Source organism: Vicia villosa, linkage group LG1 (assembly GCF_029867415.1).
Source record: "Vicia villosa cultivar HV-30 ecotype Madison, WI linkage group LG1, Vvil1.0, whole genome shotgun sequence".
Lineage (NCBI taxonomy): Eukaryota > Viridiplantae > Streptophyta > Magnoliopsida > Fabales > Fabaceae > Vicia > Vicia villosa.
The window spans coordinates 108,847,227-108,868,985 of record NC_081180.1 but is presented as its reverse complement, the minus strand read 5'-3'; the positions used below and the strand labels follow the sequence as shown (position 1 = coordinate 108,868,985).

Genomic DNA, 21,759 nt, shown 5'->3' with positions numbered 1-21,759 from the left:
CACACACAAGCAACAAAGATCTACATCATGATATTCAAAAAGGATGAAGAAAATTTACCAAATCTTGAACAAAACTTGGATCTACTTCAAGAATCACCAACACAAATCTTGATCTCTCAACAATTAAAGAAAAAAAAGAGTGAAATGGATGGTGGTTTAGCTCAAAGTTTGTGAGGTTCAAGATGTAACTCACAAACTTTATGAAAGAATGAAGAGCTTTGGTGAATTTGGTAGGAATGAGGAGAGAAATTGCAAGAGGTTTTTTGGCTCTCAAAAGCTTGAGAAATGAGAGAGTAGAGGGCTCTATTTATAGAGTTGGAGCAAGAGTAGTGGCAATTTGGTCTTTTTGCATTTGGTAATTAGCTTGTGTTTAATTGGTGATTAAAGTGGCAATTAAATGGTAAAAAGTGGTAAAATGGGGTTTAAGTGGGTTTAATGAAGAGAATTATTTTGATGAGGTGGAAAATTGGTGAAATGACAAAGATGGTCAAAGAAAATAGGTGCCAAGATCAAATCAAGCTTCCCTCTCTATTTTTTTGAATTTCGCCTGAAGGAAATCGATTTCCCCAGGAGTGAAATCGATTTCACTCTGTTCCAGAAGAGAATTTGGCGCAAAATACACTAGGGAAATCGATTTACCCAGGAGGGAAATCGATTTCATGCTGTTCAGAATGTGATTTTGTTGAAGATTGCTGCAGGGAAATTGATTTACCCAGTAGGGAAATCGATTTCATCAATCAAAATGTGAAAAATGCCTTGCTTATTGCATGTCTTGGCTTGGTACCTACAAAACAAAAGCCTACAAAGAAACAAAGCAATATTTTTGGTATTTGGGTTAGTATAATATGCATACAAGGTAAACAATCATTGGTGCTTGATGGTCCCTCTCATTGATGAGGTGAGTGCAACACCATAAACAAACTTCCAAGTGAAGCTCTTGATTAGTGATTGGGATATGAATGATATAGGATTTTAGGGTCAAAAATTGGGGTATGACACTTACCTGGATCAGTTCGTAGTGGTATTTATCGATGATATTCTAATATATTCGAAGAGTGAAGAAGAACATGCAGAGCATCTAAGGGTGGTATTAAAACTATTAAAGGAAAAGAAACTTTATGCGAAACTGTCAAAGTGTGAGTTCTGGCTAAGTGAAGTAAGCTTTCTTGGACATGTAATTTCTAAAGATGGTATTGTCGTTGACCCAACGAAAGTAGAAGCAGTGTCTCAATGGGAAGCTCCGAAGTCAGTTTCCAAAATCCGTAGTTTTTTTTGGTCTTGCGGGTTACTATAGGAAGTTCATTGAAGGTTTTTCGAAGTTAGCGTTACCGTTAACTAAGTTGACTAGGAAGGGCCAAGCATTCATCTGGGATTCGAAATGTGAAGAAGGATTCCAAGAGTTGAAGAGGAGGTTGACTAGTGCGTCGATCTTGATTTTGCCGAATCCGGCGGAATCTTTTGTTGTGTATTGTGATGCTTCATTGTTGGGATTAGGAGGTGTACTGATGCAGAATCAACAGGTAGTCGCTTATGCGTCGAGACAACTCAAAGTGCATGAGAGAAACTATCCGACTCATGACTTAGAGTTGACAGCAGTGGTATTTGTGTTGAAATTGTGGAGACATTATCTGTATGGTTCAAGGTTTGAAGTATTTAGTGATCACAAGAGTCTGAAGTATCTCTTTGATCAAAAAGAGCTGAATATGAGGCAAAGAAGATGGTTAGAGTTCCTCAAGGATCATGATTTTGGGCTGAATTACCATCCGGGTAAAGCAAACGTAATTGCCGACGCTTTGAGTAGGAAGTCTTTGCATATGTCTATGCTTATGGCGAGAGAATTGAATTTAATTGAACAATTCAGAGATTTGAGTTTAGTATGCGAAGGCACTCCTGTCAGTGTTAAGTTGGGTATGCTGAAGCTGACTAGTGGTATTCTGGAAGAGATTCGAGAGGGTCAGAAAGCTGATGTAAAGTTGGTGGATAAGTTGACTCTGATTAACCAAGGCAAGGGAGGTGAATTCAGAATCGACGAGAATGGCATTATGAGGTTTGGTAATCGTGTTTGTGTTCCTAATGTTTCAGAATTGAGGAAGAGTATTCTCGAAAAAGGACATTGTAGTGGATTGAGTATTCATCCTGGTGCTACCAAGATGTATCATGATTTAAAGAAGCTGTTTTGGTGGCCTGGAATGAAAAAGGAAATAGCTGAATTTGTCTATGCTTGTTTGACTTGCCAGAAGTCGAATATTGAGCATCACAAACCGTATGGAGCTATGCAACCGTTGTTTATTCCAAAATGGAAGCGGGATAGTATATCTATGGATTTTGTTTCTGGTTTGCCAAAGACGGTGAAGAACTATGAAGCTATTTGGGTTATTGTAGACAGGTTGACAAAGTCTGCTCATTTTATACCAATGAGAATGGATTACCCGATGGAGAAGCTTGCTCAATTGTACATTGAGAAGATAGTGAGTTTACATGGTATTCCTTCGAGTATCGTGTCAGATAGAGATCCAAGGTTTACATCCAAATTTTGGGAAGGTTTGCAGAAGGCCTTGGGTACTAAGCTAAGATTGAGTTCTGCTTATCATCCGCAGACGGATGGACAGACGGAAAGAACTATTCAATCGCTGGAAGATTTGTTGCGTGCTTGTGTGCTGGAAAAAGGCGTTACTTGGGATAGTTATCTACCCTTGATCGAATTTACCTACAATAATAGTTTTCACTCGAGCATTGGTATGGCTCCGTTTGAAGCTTTGTATGGTCGGAGGTGTAGGACGCCTTTATGTTGGTATGAATCTGGCGAAAGTGTTGTGATTGGACCAGAGATTGTTCAAGAAACGACGGAAAAGATTAAGATGATTCAGGAGAAGATGAAGGTTTCTCAAAGTCGTCAGAAGAGTTATCATGACAAGAGGCGAAGAACACTTGAATTTCAAGAAGGGGATCACGTGTTTATGAGAGTTACTCCTATGACTGGTATTGGACGAGCTCTAAAGTCAAGGAAATTGACTCCGCGTTTTATTGGTCCGTTTCAAATTTCAGAAAGAGTAGGAGATGTGGCGTATCGCATTGCGTTGCCACCGACGCTTGCGAATCTGCATGATGTATTCCATGTGTCGCAGTTGAGGAAATACATTGCTGATCCATCTCATGTGATCCAAGTGGATGATGTACATGTAAAGGATAATCTGACAGTTGAAGTTTTGCCTATGAGGATTGAAGATCGGAAGGTGAAACAATTGCGTGGCAAGGAGATAGCATTGGTCAGAGTAGCTTGGGGAGGACCAGCCGGTGGAAATGTTACATGGGAATTGGAGAGCCAGATGAAGGACTCCTACCCGGAACTCTTTGCCTAAGGTATGTTTTCAAGGACGAAAACTTTTCTAGTGGAGGAGGGTTGTAACACCCCATAAATTTCTTTATTTAATTTAATTAATTTTTTAATTAAATATTAGAATTAATTGAATTATTTAGGAAATATGGCTTAATGAAGGCTAATGGGCCAGTGTCGCAAGTAGCAATTGGGGGGGTGTGGCAGTTGCAAAGTCTTTTACTAAACTAAGGTTGTATTTTTCATAAAATAGAAAAGAGGAAGATTTTGTGAAAAGAGAACCAAAAAAGAGAAGAGAAGATTGAACGTGAAATTGGGAGAAGAGCAAGAGCATCCAAGAATTCGACATCGAGGTAAGGGGGGATTCTTCTCATTAACATCTATTATGGGTATTATGAATGATTCAATTGAATTCGTATGTTAGGATTCTGAATTAGATTATATGTCGGTGTTTGGGGTTTTGGGGTTTTGTAGAACTTAGGTTCAATTTATGATGGGTGATGCAATTGAGCTGTTGTGAATAATGTTTAATGTTGGATATTGATGTTAATACATGTTAGAAGTATGTGTAAATGTGCATTTTCGTGCTGTGCTTAGATTTTGGACGTTTTGGTATGATTGGGTTCGCACATGGGATGAAAACAGTGATGCAGAAAAGTGATTTTTCTGCTATATCAGTAATGTAACCGGTTACATGAGGAGGGTAACCGATTACATGGTCTCAGAATGGGCGAAGAACTGCATTTCGCGATGATGTAACCGGTTACATCATTTAGGTAACCGGTTACCACTGGGCGAAATTGAAAAATAAAGGTTACTGTCAGTGATGTAACCGGTTACATCATTTAGGTAACCGGTTACCACTGAAGCTTTTTGAAAAATATTTATTTTAAATGTCCGTAACTTTTGAACCGTTAATTCTTTTTGTACGCCGTTTCGAGGACCTGGTAGATGAATTAATTCCCTATTTTATGATGTATATTAGGGGATTATAACTTAAAAATCATTTTGTTGGTTTTGTGAATTGGTATTTGGTAGTAGATTGAGTAATGGTACGAACATGCTATGCGGTGTTTTAGCTAGTACGATTGCTGAAATGATAAAATATTGTTGTGTTAAACGTGTTATGTTGTGGTGAATATCAAATGGTTGTGATATTATTATGCTTGTATGTTGTGACATGAATGATTATGAATTTTTGGTGGATATTAATGAATGAGCATGTCGTGGTTGATGCATGCATTTCATAATCATGTTGTGGGTTGTATCCCTTATGGTGGTGGGACAGCGGTAGCTAATTCCCATCGTATGGAATTAGTGAGAGAAGTAGCCGAATCTTTATGGTGGTGGATCGGTGAGATGGGTTATCCCATGTTTGGTACCACATGCATTTAGTTGCATTGCATTAGGTTGTTGTGTATAATTGTAACATGAATGGAAGTTGTCCAATGTTATAATTTGTGTGTATTTTGGTATGAATGACTGTAATTGATGAATGTTGCTATATTATCTGAATATAATTGATTTGGGTGAATAATGTATGGATGAAGTTGTATTGTTTATATTCCTATAACATTTGTTAATGCGAATGAAACCCACCCTTACTGTTGTTATTTTTCAGATTGAGGAGTAGCTTGTGTACTTGGTGAGGATTAGCTCGTCAAGTAGTTCGTTAGAGTCAGTTGGGTCTGTGTCATGCTCTGGTCGTGTAACACCGGGAACGTTATTTTAGAATTGGCTGATAAACTTCTGTTTTGTTTATGGTTTATGGTTGAATTATGAGTCTTCGACTCCGGATGTTTGATTATTCAGTTGTTAAGAATATTCCGCTGTGTTAACATGCTACCTGAATAATTTTTGGTTTATCGTTCCTTTATGGCATGATATGAATATTTGTTTATTTTATTGGAGTTGTAATACCCTTTTTCATGTTTTACTCTGATTTTGATGTTAATTTTCCGCGGGGTTTAGAAGGGTGTTACATTAAGTCTCTCTATGTCTATTTTTTATTGGCTAAATTTTTTTTAAGGTCTAAGTTCCTATATGACTAATGGTGCTGACGTGACGAATTTTGTGTTTTTTTTTTTTAATATTTAATAATTCCACATAAATTTGTGTTTTTTTTTGTCCCTATAGATGTTATATGATAGTCCCCCTCTAGCTCATTACTTTCTTACCTTTTCATTAAACCACATGTGTTATTTGTTTCTTGTTTACAATACACTGGTATATATTAGCAAATATTTTAGTTTAGTAATGACAAATTATCTTTTATATATTAACTTTAAGTTTTATTTAAAATGTTAAATATAGTTAAATATTTTAACTATTTAATATCTCAATTATCAAAATATTTTATGTGAAATTTTTTAATATATTTTTAGAATATAATTGGATATTTCAACTATTAATATTTGAAACATTAATTAATAGTTGATAAATCTAATAGTTGGTAAAAAAAAATTACACATAACAATCTAACTCATAGATATGTCATGGTAACTATATCCATTGAATCTCATGTTAACTATATGCATTAAAGGTCATGTATTGTCTATTTGTTAGAAGAATATATTGAGTATAATTTATAAGTATAAATTTAAAAGTATTACAAATATATTTTAAAACTAAGAATTTTTACCAACTAAAAAAAATATAGATTTGATGATAATTTAAAAATAAATTAGTGCCATAAGTATATGTAAATTATGTTTTTTCTTTAATACGTTAGCTTTCTTTTCTGAAAATCTATCTACTACCTAATTAGTTTTAGTTGTGACACAAATCTATCGAAAATTTCTAGGAAACATGTTTCCTTAGTAAATTTTAAGATTGTTTTAAATTGTAGGTAGTATAGTAGTGTTATATTATATTTAGGATAGTTTGTCTTAGTTTTTAAATAAAAGATTTTTATAATGTTAAATAATTTTGTTTAAAAAATTGTAATTTTGTTTTTTAATATCATAATTTTTTTAGACATCAATATTTAAAAAAAACACTTAAATTTGGAATTATTTCAAATAGTTTTTATAAAAATCATTTTTAAAATATATCATTTAAAAAAATTTATAATTTCAAATATTTTTTAATCTTTTATAATATATATTTATGTTAGAGGGTGTCAAAATTACTCTTTTAATATATAAAAAGAAATTTTTAAAAATTTATAATATTTAAAAAAATCAAAATTAAATTTATAATAAATTTACAAAATAGTAGTTTGATACGGTGTAGGTGTTACAATTAATAAATCAATAATATTTCTCATATCAATATTATTGAGCTACCAGTGGAGTAGTCAATTCCATAGTACTCCCTCCGTTCCTTTTTAAGTGTCGTTTTAGCAAAAAGCTCTTCAACCAAGATAGTGGATTATTAGAGTTACTTTTCCCATTATACCCTTATTTATTTTTCTCTTTCCAAATAAATTCAATCATTCACTCTCTTTTTCCAATAATTAATTGAAAGATTTGAGGTGGAGTTATTGAGAAAATAAGGGTATAAATGACAAATTGTAACATTAAATTATAAAACGACACTTAAATAGGAACAAAAAAATTCTTCTAAAACAACATTTAAAAAGGAACGGAGGGAGTACTATATGAAGTAATTAGCCAATGAAATAATACAATTGGTTGGGTCTAGCAGACTGAAAGCATAACAGAACTTACCTGCCAGTTTACACATGATTGTACTCTTTCGGGAAAAAAATTCAAATAACTCAGTTATCTTTGAACACTGGAGCAATTACGATTCGTAAGATGCATATGCCTGCATTATCTTACATCAGGATCAGCAATATCCATTGTACATCGCAATCAGGAAGTGGGGTTCAAAGATCATTGATAATTGGATTATTATGGAAAATTGTCTCCACCACTTTATCTCACACAAGTGGTTCATAACAAACATAGCAATCCATACATATACTCTAAAAAATTTAATACAAAAATATACAGATCACAAAATTTAGTGTACTCTCATTAAAAAGTTAATTTTTTAGCTCATTTAATTAATGACATACTTTATTTATATTTAAATTAAATATATTAATTATTTGTAGTGGATGAATAATTCTATATATATGGTAGATCTATAATTTCATCTTTATTGACCGTATTTATTTATTTATTAATAATTGAGTTGAATGAGTGTAAATGGTTGATCTAATTCAATATTTGTTAAAAGTGTTTATTTATAGGCAAAATATCCATTTTGATTCCTTAACTATATCTTTATGTTCGGATTATTGCCTTAATTTTTTTTAATGTCACTTTGATCCTTTAACTTCTAAAATGTTTCATTTTAGTCCTTTTTACCTAATTAGAAACGGATTAGCGACCGATTTCAAAGTTTTTTCTTAGCTAATTAGACCAAAATGACTAAAATGAAACATCTTGAAAGTTAAAGGACCAATGTGACAGAAAAAAATTTAATGAACCAATCTGAATCAAAGTTAAGGGACCAAAATGAGTATTTTGTCTTTTATATATATATATATATATATATATATATATATATATATATATATATATATATATAAGTTTAATATTTCTTTTGTTTTTGTAGGTTAGATTCGAAAGTTTATTTTGGTCTTTTAACTTAAAAAAAATTATATTGATCTCTTAACTCTAGAAAATATATATTTTTAGTCATTTTTAAAGGTGTTCGCAGGTTCGTTTGATTCGGTTTCAAAAGAACATGATGCTCAAACAGATCACAAATATATGATTTTTTTTTACAAATATATGAAAAGGATTGTAGAGGACTTACACATTTTTGTAATAAAGATCAAACTTAACTAAACTGAAAAACAACGAATTTGTTTGAATATATATATATATATATATATATATATAAATATTTTTAAAAAATATCTAATTTACCTCAATTTATTTTTCATAATAATACAAAATTTATTTTTTTTCCTTTATGTGTAAAGGTTGAGAATATGCACTTCTTTTTTTTTTTCTTTTTAAAGTTGAATAACTTATATTAGATTTTATGAAAAGGATATATAAATTCATAAATTTAAAAATCTATTATTCAAATCAATTAACATCGAGTTTTGATTTAATTTAGTTTTTGTCCGAACTAAAAAAAATATCCGATCCAAACACTTGATTTAGTTTGGATTTTGATTTGGTTTGCGTTTTTTCGAACCAATCAACACCCCTAATTATTTTCTTCTAATTAGCTATGAGAACACTTAAAAACTTGTCGCCAAATATATTATTAATTAGACAAAAATGACTAAAAATATATTTTGAAAAATTAAGAAACGTAATTAAGTAGGAGCAAAATAAACCACCATAAGAAAAAAATTATTAAACCTATTTAAATATCAGCAACTTTTAAAAAAGATATGTATAAATTATTCAATAAATTTTATCTATAATAGTGATTAGAAGCATAAGACATTTGTATTTAAAACATAATATAAAATGTACTTAAAGCTAAAATTACATGTCATATTTAATACTAATAAATAAAATAGGCAAATATCATTTTTTTTTAAAAGGAGAAAGTGACCCTTAACTAATTTTGAATTCAATTTATTTTTTGTGTTATCCTTTAATTCCAAATTTCCAGAGAAAGTAACCCTTAACAAATATCTAATTATTTGATTTTGTTAATTTCTTTAAAGCTTAAATGAATAAGCTTCACTTAAGTTAAGACAACTAATCTCTCACCTAATTAAACACAGATTATTCTTAAACAAAAAAATCCTTAAACAAAAAAAATTCCTATAAGATTTGTTTTTCATCAGACTGAAGTCTAATCTAATCTCACTCACATCAGTCATGACTCTTTTATCCTCTCACCTCTTTCCATTCTCCGCCGTGCACCGCCGTTCACCGGCATCATCCACCACCATGAATCTCTTTCCTTGGAATAAACCCAGAAAACCAAACGACACTGTCAAGTTTTTGCATTCTCCTCTAGTACAGAGAGGTGTCCGTTTGGATGAAAGATTTGTGACAAGGTTTAATGTCCCTGCAAATGCTCAAGATCTAATCCACAATGTCGGAGCCACCGTTGGTGTTCTCGGCGGCGCTTATGCTCTTGTTTTTTCCTTTGATGATCTCACCAGAAGAAACATCCTTGACCAGGTACTGGTTTGGTTTCTTCAATTCAGTTTATTAACCTGCATGCATATATTAACATTGGACACAATTTCCAAAAAATATATATGAATTGATCTTTTTTTTACTTGTTTTGGTTCAATTTGAATTTTGGGTTTTGTTTTGTAATGCAAAAATTGGTGCTTTGTTTGAAAAAATTGATGGCACATGGTGATGGCAGGGTCTGAGCAGAAAACTGGTCCATATATTGTCTGGCTTGCTTTTTCTTGTTTCTTGGCCAATTTTCAGGTAACCCATTTATGTGATTTACATAAAGTTTGTGTCTTTGCTATTTTTTTATTTGGTTTGTTTGAATGTTTTTGATGTTAATGTTAGGATAGCAACTCCTCCGAAGCTCGGTACTTTGCTGCTTTTGTGCCTCTGGTGAATTTCTTGAGGCTTTTGGTGAATGGTCTTTCATTGGTTTCTGATCAAGGACTCATCAAATCCGTGACTAGAAAAGGAGATCCAAAGTAAATAAATGTCTACTATTTAAATTTTTTTTGGCATTATTTGGTTATGGCCGGAATATATGATGTCTCTGTACAGCTACCAACTAAGCTAGTTTAAAGAGATTATGGCGGTAGTGTGTATATATGTACTTATCTTTTCCTGTTTGCATGTCTTACAGAGAATTGCTAAGAGGTCCTCTTTATTATGTGGGGATATTGATGTTATGTGCTGTTGTTTTCTGGCGTGAATCTCCAATTGGGGTGGTTTCCTTGGCAATGATGTGTGGAGGGGATGGTAATACACTTTCCTTTACACATTCTAATCTTATTTATGACTGTTGTAACCAACATTGAACTGATGGATACCAGGTGTAGCTGATATCATTGGCAGAAGATATGGGTCCATCAAGATTCCTTATAACCAAAAAAAGAGTTGGGCTGGTAGCATATCAATGTTTATATTTGGATTCTTGGTTTCAATTGGGTGTGTTACATTACATGCAAACTCATCAATTTTCTCAACAGTATTCTTTCTTTTACTAATAAGGAAATGGACTCAGCTTAGAGAAATAAATGTGAAAAAAGGTATTGCTCCAAGTAGATTTTTTTGAGACTGAAACTGTTATATTTATTGCATGCAGGATGCTCTATTACTATTCAGCTCTAGGACATGTGGAATTTAACTGGGAGAACATTTTGCCAAGAGTAGCTTTTGTTTCTGTGGTGGCAACAGTGGTGGAGTCCCTACCCATTACTGAGGTTATTGATGACAACATTTCTGTTCCACTAGTAACCATGGCAGTGGCTTTTTTCATCTTCAATCATTAATAACTTTTGCAGAGACCTTTCTTCAATTTATCATCACCCTTGTTTTTTGAGTTATTCTGGGCACTAAGAAATTTACTCTAGTAGGTACACTGTAAATAGTACATGATCTGTAACAGTTTTGATATTTCACAATAAAAAATCATTTTTAAATGATGATTTCAAGTTCTTGGTAAATATTTCTTATTCTGACGGCAGTGTAAGATTGTTTTGAATGCTTTATAGACCATTTTGCATGCAACTGTATAGACCATATAGAATTGGAGATATGGCACCCATATTATTTACAAAATGCCTAGGACAAATCATGTCCGTTTTTTAAGTTCAGGGAGGCTACACCCTCTGATATTGGGCTGAAGAAACTAAATTGAGTAATTCAATAATTCACAACATTTAATCATGTAAAAAAATGATAATTGATATTTTTTTCTTACAAAGTATTGATTCCAACCCCCAACATAGCTACAATTAGAACTTCCACATTTAATCATAAATCCCATTGAAGCATGAAAAAGGATGGAAAAACTCATCACAAATTAAATTAAGTTGTGGTGAGGATTTAGCTTGAACAAGCTTCAGCAAAGCTAAATCTACAAATTCACTTTCTTTAAATGAAAAATTGATTAATTGGGAGTCCAACTATTTCATCCCTTTTCGCTGAAGAAGATGAATGTGAATCTAAAAGAAAATGTTGTCAAAACCAGAATGACTTCACCGGTTTTGAAGTCCTTCAATTGCCTTTTTCCATATAGATGCTCTTTGCTTAGCATCCTCAAACGACATAACCTTTTTAGGCTGCATCATACATTTGATAACAAAATTGTGAGGGAAGGTACCAGAAAACAAAATAAAGTAGATCATCGTTATCAAATCAAGATTCAAAGACCTTTTTTCCGAATCATGGATTGAATCTTATTATGAGTCATAATATTCAGGGCCAATAAAAAAATGTTGCTTGAATTCTAAAGTAAAGAGAAAGCTTACTGTGCAAATCTTGAAATGTGAAGGACTAGTCACTTGAATGCTTAAATCGTTTGGATTATCAGACCATATTATATTTCCCTTTACAATTAATTTTGAAGGGTCCACATAGATCAACTTCGGCTTGTTGGTAAGGATGAGCTGAACCTTCTTGCTTGTTATTTTTTGTAATTTCTTCACCATGGAGATCATAAGAACAGATTCCCCGGGATCCAAAAATTGTTGCCTGTTACACAAAATTTTAATAACTAACCAGGTAAACATAAGGCTTCTTCAATAGCAACTACACACAACTCTTTCTATTGTTTTTTAACTCTCCTTATTTCTCTACTAGTATATAGGAATAAACTGATGTATCTTTGTAAAAAGTGAATATATCACTGAACAATATGACACCTCGGCATGTTGTTTTTAGTCTGTACAATAAAGCCGCTAGCTAAATCTTAAAGCTAATATAGTTTTGCCTTATTTATGTATTCCAAAAGAAATTAATACCATTTTCTATCTGATGTGAAAAGCTCTAAATTATGACAAACATAAAATTAAGTATAGTTTGAATTGTCAGATAAAACATTTAAAATGCAGAGTATATTGCTTCAAAATATCTCCTTTGGGTACATATTTTAGAATATTTTGAAGTTTGTGAAATTGTGAATTATACTATTTTTTTACTTTTCAAGGTGACTTGATTGACAAAGGATTAATGTCTCCATAAAACATATATGCTTTTGATGTGAATGCGTCACACCAATTTCATGTTATGTGAATATGATTGGATATACAACAATGCACAAATCAACAAACAACCAGGAAAGTTCCTGCATACCATTTTGAATCAAAGGAATCAATTGAAGCTAGCCTGGTTATAGAACCGGTTCCTTCTGAAGACGATGCAGTGCCATCAGGCTGTCTAGCAGAAGCTGCAGAACCGTCGCCGATGTGAGAAGGACTCCATGATGACTCCTGAACATCATCGGCAACAGGCGATTGAGTCTAAAATGAAAATTAAGGATTAGGTATTGTGTTCTTATTAAACCAAGAAAGTGGACAAGAATCAAAGGTTCTTTTTTTTATTTTGCATAAATAACATTTCAAACAGCAAAGCAACGGAAGTCATACCCCGGGTTCTAGAGCAAGTTTTGGAGGAGTTTGTGTCCTTAAGTTATCCCAGACAACCTTCTTGAAAAAGGGATGTATCTTCAAAATTGCGTAACCATCAGGTCCTGCACCTGGTCTCCTGCTCGGGTCTAAATCCTGCATCATAATTGCATTTCTCTTTAAAATTATAAAAATCACAAATTAATAGCACAAAGCAATAAACTTAAAGCATGCTAAAAAAAATTGTTACATGTATCTTCAAAGGATGAAATATATTTCAGGTAAAAAAAAGCGATCCGCCCGTTCAAGATAGGGCAGCCAGAAACATTCTTTGAACCAGACTTAAGTTGTAATGGCGTTAATTGTAATTATGCTATTGTAATTTTGTAAAAGGGCATAGAAACTGAATAATGTAGTCAAAAGATGAAAAGTTTGCCACCGGCTATTTTACTGGAAAGACAAGGGTTACCCTTAGAGGAATGGAATTGCCACCCCCAAGTCAACAGAGAAAACAACAAATATTAAACTCGTGCATGCACAGCATTCCTATCTTAAAATACTGTCCTACAAGAAAGCCAGATGTAGAACACTTCAACTCTAACTGCTATTTTATCTTAGTTGGTCAACTTAAGGAACATCAACGCAATGGTTGTGAAAATGGGAAGAGGATAATTTGCTGAAAATGTGGAAGTGTAAAAGAATTAGAAAGCACACCAGGGAAATATATTTGTGTCCAGTCATAATGCACTAACCAATAGCCGATCAATAAGGTCTCTGGCTTCGTCGGAAAAGTAATCTGGAAATCGAATTTCTCTTGCTATAATTCTTTGGAAAATAAGCCATTCACTTGCATCTTTAAAAGGAGAAGTTCCAGAAAGCATTTGGTATAATGTGCAGCCAAGTGCCCAGAGATCATTTCTGTGGTAATATATTGAGGAAGAAAAACAAAATATATAAAAGGTTATAACATGGTGACCTGGCAGGAAACATCAAGAATAAGGGAACTCGGAGCAGTCAAAATATGACATCTGAATTGTCAAAAAAAAAAAAACCACCTTCGATTTAGCCAAAGACAAAAACACAGACTAACGTTTCAAGATAATCTACATACGAAGAAAATCATCACAAAGAGGTAAAATTAATCAATGTTTAACCTTTACCCGAAAGTTGCGGGAGAAGAATTAAGAACCTCTGGAGGGACATAAGCAGCTGTTCCGACAAATGTGCAGGCTTTGTCATCTAAATTTGGATGAACATAGTAATTAATAAAGATAATAAAAAAGAACAATATAAATTAAAAAGTAAATAGCAGATTCAACATTGCTCCTATTTTACCTGATGCTGCATTTGGAAGGACTGTAATTTGGCTATCTTGCATTGGCTTCACACTCCCAAAATCAGCTATTTTAATATGTCCTTCAGCTGTGAGTAATAAGTTCTCTGGCTGCAGTTGAAGAAATTTAATTTTCACTCATAGCAATATAGGGCAATAATGCAGTATAATCATCCCAGAGCTACCTTAATGTCACGATGTATCACTCCCAAACCATGTATGTATTCAAGAGCATCAACAACTTCAGCTGCATAGAACCGTGCCTCCTCCTCAGTTAGACGGCCTTTCTGCACACAGGAAATCAGACAGTTTGCTAGAAGATATTATTCAGTACTCGAGCATCAGAACGATAAGGATAATATCTAACATATAAAAGAACGTCCAAATTCCAACACTTTTAGAAGTACAAAAAATTTCTTATGAGAGGCCATCAAATTGTAAATGTCTTGATAAGATCACAAACTTGAACTCTTATTGAAAAAGAAGAATTATAATAGTACAAGTAGCAGGAAAAAAAACAAAAAATCCCTTCAATTCATCAACTGATAAATAAGTATATGAATTCAACTTGAGCTATATATAGCTAACTCAACTTTTCAATAAACACAAATATTGAAGGACTCGAAACAATGGTATAGCATTGACAGAGGTACTGAATAATGATAAAGAAATCTGCATTACAATTTAGGGCAGCGGTGGTCATTTATTGTTAATTTTAATATTCAAAAGAATATTTCTGTAAAAGGCTTTAGAGTGGAGGTTATTTGATTTGCTTAAATACGGTATCGTAGAGTTTAGGCGATAAACAAGTTTGATGATATCAAGAAATTTTAAAGAGTGAAGTGTACTTTACCTTTCATTTATAAATATGCACTTAAGCATATACAGATAATTGATAAAGAAGAAGGCCATACTAATTTATCCTAAACCTTAGAAAACCTTACACTAAGAAAGAATATATAATTCCTCTTTTTGGAAAATTATAATTAAATCAAAGAAAATGTTATGGTTTTAGTGTTATAGACTTATAGTAAGACCTGATATAGGACAGAATCACAGCCCTACTGGATTAACACATTACACACCTAGAGTGACATGAGATTTTTTCAGACAAAAAACTTATACACCGGCATTATTGAATACTGAATATGTGAAATGAACTTTAATGTTAGCCTACCCTGGTAATTTGATCAAAAAGTTCTCCACCTTCACAGGATTCAAGTGCCATGTCTTCTCCAATGCAAAAAGAACAGAGAAAAAAGAGATTATTTCAAATATCAGCAAGAGGAGTAAGCCACTGAGAAAATAAGCAGAAAATATACCCAGAATTACTTACACAGAGAAAATGAGTCTTGAAATGTGAAATATAGCCGCACAATGCCAGGATGTTCCAATTGATCTAGCACTATGCGTTCCAACTTCACATATGCAGTTTTGTTCTCTTTGGTGATAAACTTTTTGTCCATGATCTTCAATGCATACACAACTCCTGTGTCTTTCTTCTTTGCCCTCACAACCTTCAGACACATACGAAAGCAACCCACTCAAAAAACTGTCTAGCATATAAAAGAAAAATAATTTGCGGAAATGAAACATATTGTGCTTCAACTTTCAAAAAATTTGAACATAACCAGCATAAAAAGTTGGGAAAAGAAGATAAACAAATCACAAATTAAGCAAGACAATACGAAGAGATTGCAGGTGCAAGAGCAAAAGGGGCATAGGCAAAAGAGAGGGTCAGATCTACCAAGAAGTTCGCAACACTGTCCTTCGAAACCGAAAAAATTTAGAAACTCAATAGTATGTGAAGATAATCATATATCCAAACTCAGGAAAATGAAGTGTCCCAAAGGGTTGAAAGAGTAAGACAATTTTTATGGATTTTAAAACCAAAATACCCAACCAAAAAGAAGTCAGCAGAAGGGGGAATCAGTTGAGATTTGAGAAGAGAAGCAAAGAAAGGCGTTTGGTAAATAAATCAAACAGCCAGGGACCATGTTCGCTCACTTCACTACAAAAGTAAACAACAACAAAATTTGATGTCACATAATTGCATTTGATACCAATGCATTTTAAATAAGTACACACACTGATGAAAAACCACACGAAGGGTGAAAATCCTCGCAAAAGAAATTAGGTATCACATACTGCACTCAAAGGAAGAATGCGATGTTAATTTCATATACTAGTTTAGTTTCATGTCAATTCCAGCTGGGTAACCCCATACAACAAAGTCCATCCTTACTTCAGTTTGCTTCATTTACTACTTCCTACAATTTTCTTTACTCACAACTCTATAACCTATGTTTTCTCATTAATTACTTTAACATCAATCTTCATGATTCATTTGCTTAAATAAAACAGTTGAATATCAAAAATCTGAATCCTCAAAAACAGTCCACTGTCCACAATATCGCAAAAGCTACCAAGAACGATAAATAAAGCTTACAGTCTTTTCTCATTAGAGAAGACACGGAAGCCATTGATGGAAATATAGAAACTATTAATGTCAAATCATCAAAGAAGAACCCCTCTTACAAATCAAAGTTCCCAAATAAAAGCTACCAAATGGTGCTTCAATACAACAATAGCAACAATAATACTCAATTGTCCAATAATCTCTCCCAACAACAAACAAAAATAAATAAATAAACTACATGAATTATATATTATGTAACAAAACTAAAATGCTAACATTATCCACATGATTCATGCATCCATCAACACATTACATAAAAACAAAACCAATAAAACAAAAAACACAAGACCAAGCTAAAACAAAAACAGACACACAAGTTTGGTTTATGTACGAGAGAACCTTAGAATAGGAGCCAACACCATAGATCTTGCCCAATTCAAAGTCCTGAATGGTGTAATTCTCCTGAGGAGCCCTAAAAACAAAGCTTTTGGATCTCTGAACAATCCCAGCGCCATTGGAAGAGGAAGAAGTCCGTTGAATCTTGACCTTGGAATCAAAATCCTTCTCCATTTCCAACATAGCTCGGTTACTAATAACCCAAAAACAAAAAACACCCTACATTCACCTAACGACTTTTTCTCTCTCTAGAAACCCTATGGAAAGGGGGTGAATTGAAATTGAGATTGAAAATTGAAAACCCTATCTGTAGAGAGAGAAGGGAAAGAGAGAATGATGATTTGGTTGATGATGGAAGAAGATGTTGGGTTGTTTGATATATGGCTAAATTGGGAATGGAAACCACATGGCGTGGAGAGAAGAGTGTTTGAACAAATAATAATGGAAATGATGAATGATTATAAGCTTTTGGGAAATTTCATGTTTTGTTTTTCTCTATTCTTTCTTTCTTTACAATGGATGTAATCTAATAGTCCAATGCTTTTGACCGTTTTTATTCTATAAAAATCTATCTCGGCTTCAAATTTAAGTCTAAGTGATTAAGATATGGAGTTTAATTTTCATACAATATGTAATGTAATAAATTTTTTTAAAAAATCAATTCATCAAAATTTATATGAAGCATTGATCATAACAATTAGAAACTCACACATAATTAGTAAAAAACAGAATTTTAATTTTAATTGTCCTGGATTGGGATCTTGGAGCCGGACCTCCGCCGAGCAAGGCCCAATGCACAATTACACTGGCCCAATCTGCTGGAATCAATGGAAAAGCACATTTTTCACGTGCTTCTCACTTGAGGACACGTCATCAACTGCCTCTCACGTCTTGCGCGTAGTAAGTAAGATGGCTTCACCTCCCGTAACAGGCAACTCCACCCACATCTCCTAAGGTCACGGATGGTGAGCACGTGTTGCTCACCCCCACGTGCATGTGGAAATCCTGGCAGTCATTTATTATGGGCTCGGACTTTCAGCCCATAATGGAGACCATTGGTCTTATACTGGGGCTCATTATAAATACCCTCCTCTGCAGGAAGGTCAAGGATTCACACTTTCTAACCCTAATCCTTGTGCCTCTACGATCGATACTAACTTTAGCATCAGAGTGTTTGCAGGTACACCCCTCCTCCATTGATCGCCTCCAATCCACAACGTCTGTCGGCCATGGTTTAACTTATAATCCTGGTAAGATCGTTAATATTAACATTTAATCTAACAATATTGATTCTTTGGTGGTTGAGTTACGATTTGCAAATTATAAATTATAATAGTCTATTGTGAAATTCACTTTTAAAAATTGAAATGTCTTATATTCGAACTTGTCTAGTGTAATTAAATTTCATTTTGTTTTAAAATACATCTTTAATTTTTCTTAAGATAATTGATAAATTTTGATATAATTATTTATATTTTTATAGTTAATTTAATTCATTTTTTATTCTAAACATTTTTATTTTGTGCTAAATAATTAAAAATAGGATTTTGCGAATCAGTGCCTTCAGGGCATTCTTTAAGCATACTAAATAAAGAAAATATTCTTTATAAAGTCAATATTTCAATTTCCAATGCATATTCAATGCATTGAATACACACATTTTTAAAAAAACTTACCACTTTAATCACTTAAATAGTGCCCCAAGGACACTGGTTAGCATTTCCCTTAAAAATATTATAGATAAACAATAATAAATATTACATTCAAATTTAAAAACAACAACTAATAGAAACGATTTTTTTTTAAATATGACTGCTAAAAATAAACTGAAGGATTATAAATTTAAAATAAGTGAAACGCTTCTTTTTTTTTATACAATGGAGGGCCTGAGCTCGAAAAAAGAAACAACTACACAGGATCAATAAATAAACTCCTAATCCCTAACGAGTATGCCGCCATAAACGGCCAGAGAAACTTAGGAGCAACTTGATACACTGAATCGCTCCGGTCCAAACAACCCCTACTAGCTAACGCATCTGCGCACATGTTTGTGGATCTGTGGGCATACGAGATGACAACAGTCTCATGTAACGTAATAATCTCCTTGATTTGCCTCAGGAGAGAAACGCAATCCAAATCTCCAGTAACACCTTCTTCTATAGCTTTCACAACTGTCTTTGAATCAACGTTCACTTCCACCCTTGTGATACCCAAAGATAAAGTGAGCTTCAGACCTTCCAAAACTCCCCAAAATTCCGCATTAATGGCAGTACATCTCCCCATATATTTAGAAAAACTACCTCTCCACCCGCCATCGTTGTCTCTAATGATTCCTCCACAACCAGCTTCCTAATTCATTTTACTTGCCCCATTTGTATTAAGCTTCCACATACCGATAGTGGGCGGTTTCCACCCCATGAACCTGTTGCTATCATCCTCACCATGGCAATGCTTATTAACCATAATGGCACTCACATAGTCATGCTTCCTCTTATAGATATGGCATATGGGATTGAAGGGTCTCACAAAATTATTGTCATGCTCATCTAAGTTTCTCCACTGCCAAAGTGTGTGACAGGCTATACTCCAAACCTCCGTCCACCCCTTATTGCTGGAGCTTTAGTAATTGAGATTAAGATGAATCCACTCCTTGATATCCAAAGTGAAAATTTCCACCATCATGTCATTAGGCACTATGCTCTTCCAAATTATGAAACACTTTGGGCAATCTCTAAGTGCATGAATTGTTGTTTCGCACACATTGCCGCAAAGTAAACAACTTGCATTTCCCAACCCTTTCTTATGCTTGCTAAAGTTCGTCAGGAGTCGATCATGCTTCAACAACCAAAGAAAAGTTTGACATCTTTCGGGAACAGCAGCTCTCCAGATCTTTGCCCAGTCCTCGTCTTCAATGTCTCCTTCATTATCCTCTAGTTCATGATACATAGCTTTAACCAAAAATGTATCATCAGTAGCTCCTGCAAAACAAAAACGGTCAGTAAAATTGGTCATGCTTGGAGGTGCACACGACCGTAATCTAGCGGTCCACTGCTGCGGAAGCCACAAACTAAGTAAACTGAAATTCCACTCTCCACTCTCATTCACCAAGTCACGCACTTTAGCTCCTCTAAGATCCTCGGGAATACTAACATCAAAGTTATTTATACAGAACTCCTTGCCCAGCCAGTTGTCTTCCCACGCCTGAATCTGACTTCCGTCTCCGAAAATTCACCTGCCTGTGTTCCTCATTAATGAAATAGTTCAAGCAATATCCTTCCATAGGCTAGAATCAGTCGCCTTGGCCCTCATACAATCTTGATCCTCCATGACATTATATTTCTTTCGTAAAACTTGGCACCACAAATCACTAGCATTGATATACACCTAGCTTCATCAAACACACATCATTAAGAGTGGTAAGCTTTCGCAACCCCTCGCCACCTTGCTTCTAGTGATATGATGATTATAATTAATGTAAATGAGTAAAACCATTAAATTAAACTGAAAGTTTACTCTCAAATGAGTTAAGATTACTCTTAATATATTTAATGTTATTATTAATAAAATATCTTTGGATGGATTTCCATGTCATTTATATATTTTCCTGGCCATTTATTTGATCAAGCTTTTATGACACAAAGGCTTGAGTTGTTATACTCATTTTGCTTGTTCACATGGACCTCCTTGGAGCATGAGGTTCATATTTATTTCTTTTACATTGGTAATTGATAAGTGCCAAAATGTACTTATTTTGTGTATGTAAATAGTGGCACTTATCGATACTTTTGTTAATACTGTTTGAATAATTCCCCGTTTTGTGTATAAATACGTATACTTTGTGAATAGTTATATTTTCATATACTTTTATACCATTTGATAGTTTTTCCTTTGTTTTTATAGGTATTCATGCTTATTGGAGCCTTGAGGAATAAAGTGTCAAAGGCACGGCTTCGATTTTGCAGTTTTGGTGCAAGTCCGCTTAGCCACCGTCAAGCGGACTTCCATAAGCTCAAAATAAGGATGAAAAAAATCATCATTTTGATTTCTATTCATTCATTATTGGATAGAGCATTGAATAAGCTTTCCAACGCTTCGAATCGGGCACAATTCGGAGTTACGGTTCTCGAGTTATGGCGAAAACAAAATCTGATTTTTAACAGACTCCGCTAAGCGGACTCTGTGCCGCTAAGAGGACCTGCGAATTTTTAGACTTGTTAAAAAGGGGGAAAATCACATTTTTAGGTTATGGGTTGGGTATTTTTGAGTCCCAGCACCATCAAGTTCATTCTTAGAGTAGGATTGGCTTAGAAAACAACACTGGGTCATGCACTTGGAAGATCGGAGGTGGATTTCTCATCAAGCTGACAACCCGCGAGATGTTTGGTTTATCTCTTCTATTCTCTGTGTATTTCTTTGTGTTGGGTTTGTTTGTATAGTTACTCGAATCTTATGTATATTTACCGATTATAATGTTATGTTTAACTTGCTTTACAAATCTGTGTTGATGTTGTTCTGGATTTTTGCTTTGTGCTCGGGATTTGGGTTGCTTTAGAGATAAACTTCTTGAATCCTTATCTAGGATGATAATCTGTTGGTTGTGAACTCTAGAGATAGATTTAGAGCTAGCATTCACTGTGTGTATCTGTACTTAATGCTTTCGTGTTTGAGCGGCGCGCGAGAGATCGCCGACGCGGGAATACGGATGTTCTCGCGACTTCGCGTTAGAGATAACCTTAGTTGTGAGATGATCTCGTTTTTGCTCCAGAGATGGACGCTTATGTGAGAGATATGTGATG

General features: G+C 33.8%; 2 protein-coding genes across 3 annotated transcripts; one reads left to right on the top strand and one right to left on the bottom strand.

The window, feature by feature from the left end:
• The first annotated feature begins 9,006 nt into the window (after nucleotides 1–9,006).
• Nucleotides 9,007–10,892, top strand: LOC131643808 (probable phytol kinase 1, chloroplastic). The gene is made up of 6 exons (XM_058914131.1): nucleotides 9,007–9,447; nucleotides 9,641–9,708; nucleotides 9,801–9,932; nucleotides 10,091–10,206; nucleotides 10,281–10,395; nucleotides 10,553–10,892. Exons 1-6 carry the CDS (start codon nucleotides 9,139–9,141, stop codon nucleotides 10,737–10,739), a joined length of 927 nt encoding a protein of 308 aa, XP_058770114.1. The 5' UTR covers nucleotides 9,007–9,138; the 3' UTR covers nucleotides 10,740–10,892.
• A 211-nt stretch (nucleotides 10,893–11,103) lies between these two features.
• On the bottom strand, nucleotides 11,104–17,487 carry LOC131643807 (3-phosphoinositide-dependent protein kinase 2-like). Of its 2 annotated transcripts, none has more exons than XM_058914130.1 (11): nucleotides 16,967–17,487; nucleotides 15,485–15,665; nucleotides 15,326–15,378; nucleotides 14,334–14,435; nucleotides 14,151–14,259; nucleotides 13,976–14,054; nucleotides 13,568–13,733; nucleotides 12,837–12,971; nucleotides 12,544–12,680; nucleotides 11,721–11,943; nucleotides 11,104–11,531 (listed from the first exon to the last, which is right to left on the bottom strand). In XM_058914130.1, exons 1-11 carry the CDS (start codon nucleotides 17,144–17,146, stop codon nucleotides 11,448–11,450), a joined length of 1,449 nt encoding a protein of 482 aa, XP_058770113.1. In that variant the 5' UTR covers nucleotides 17,147–17,487; the 3' UTR covers nucleotides 11,104–11,447. The 2 variants fall into 2 exon arrangements, with proteins under 2 accessions (XP_058770113.1, XP_058770112.1); XM_058914129.1 differs by having other exon boundaries at nucleotides 12,544–12,710; nucleotides 16,967–17,486.
• Nucleotides 17,488–21,759: the final 4,272 nt, after the last annotated feature.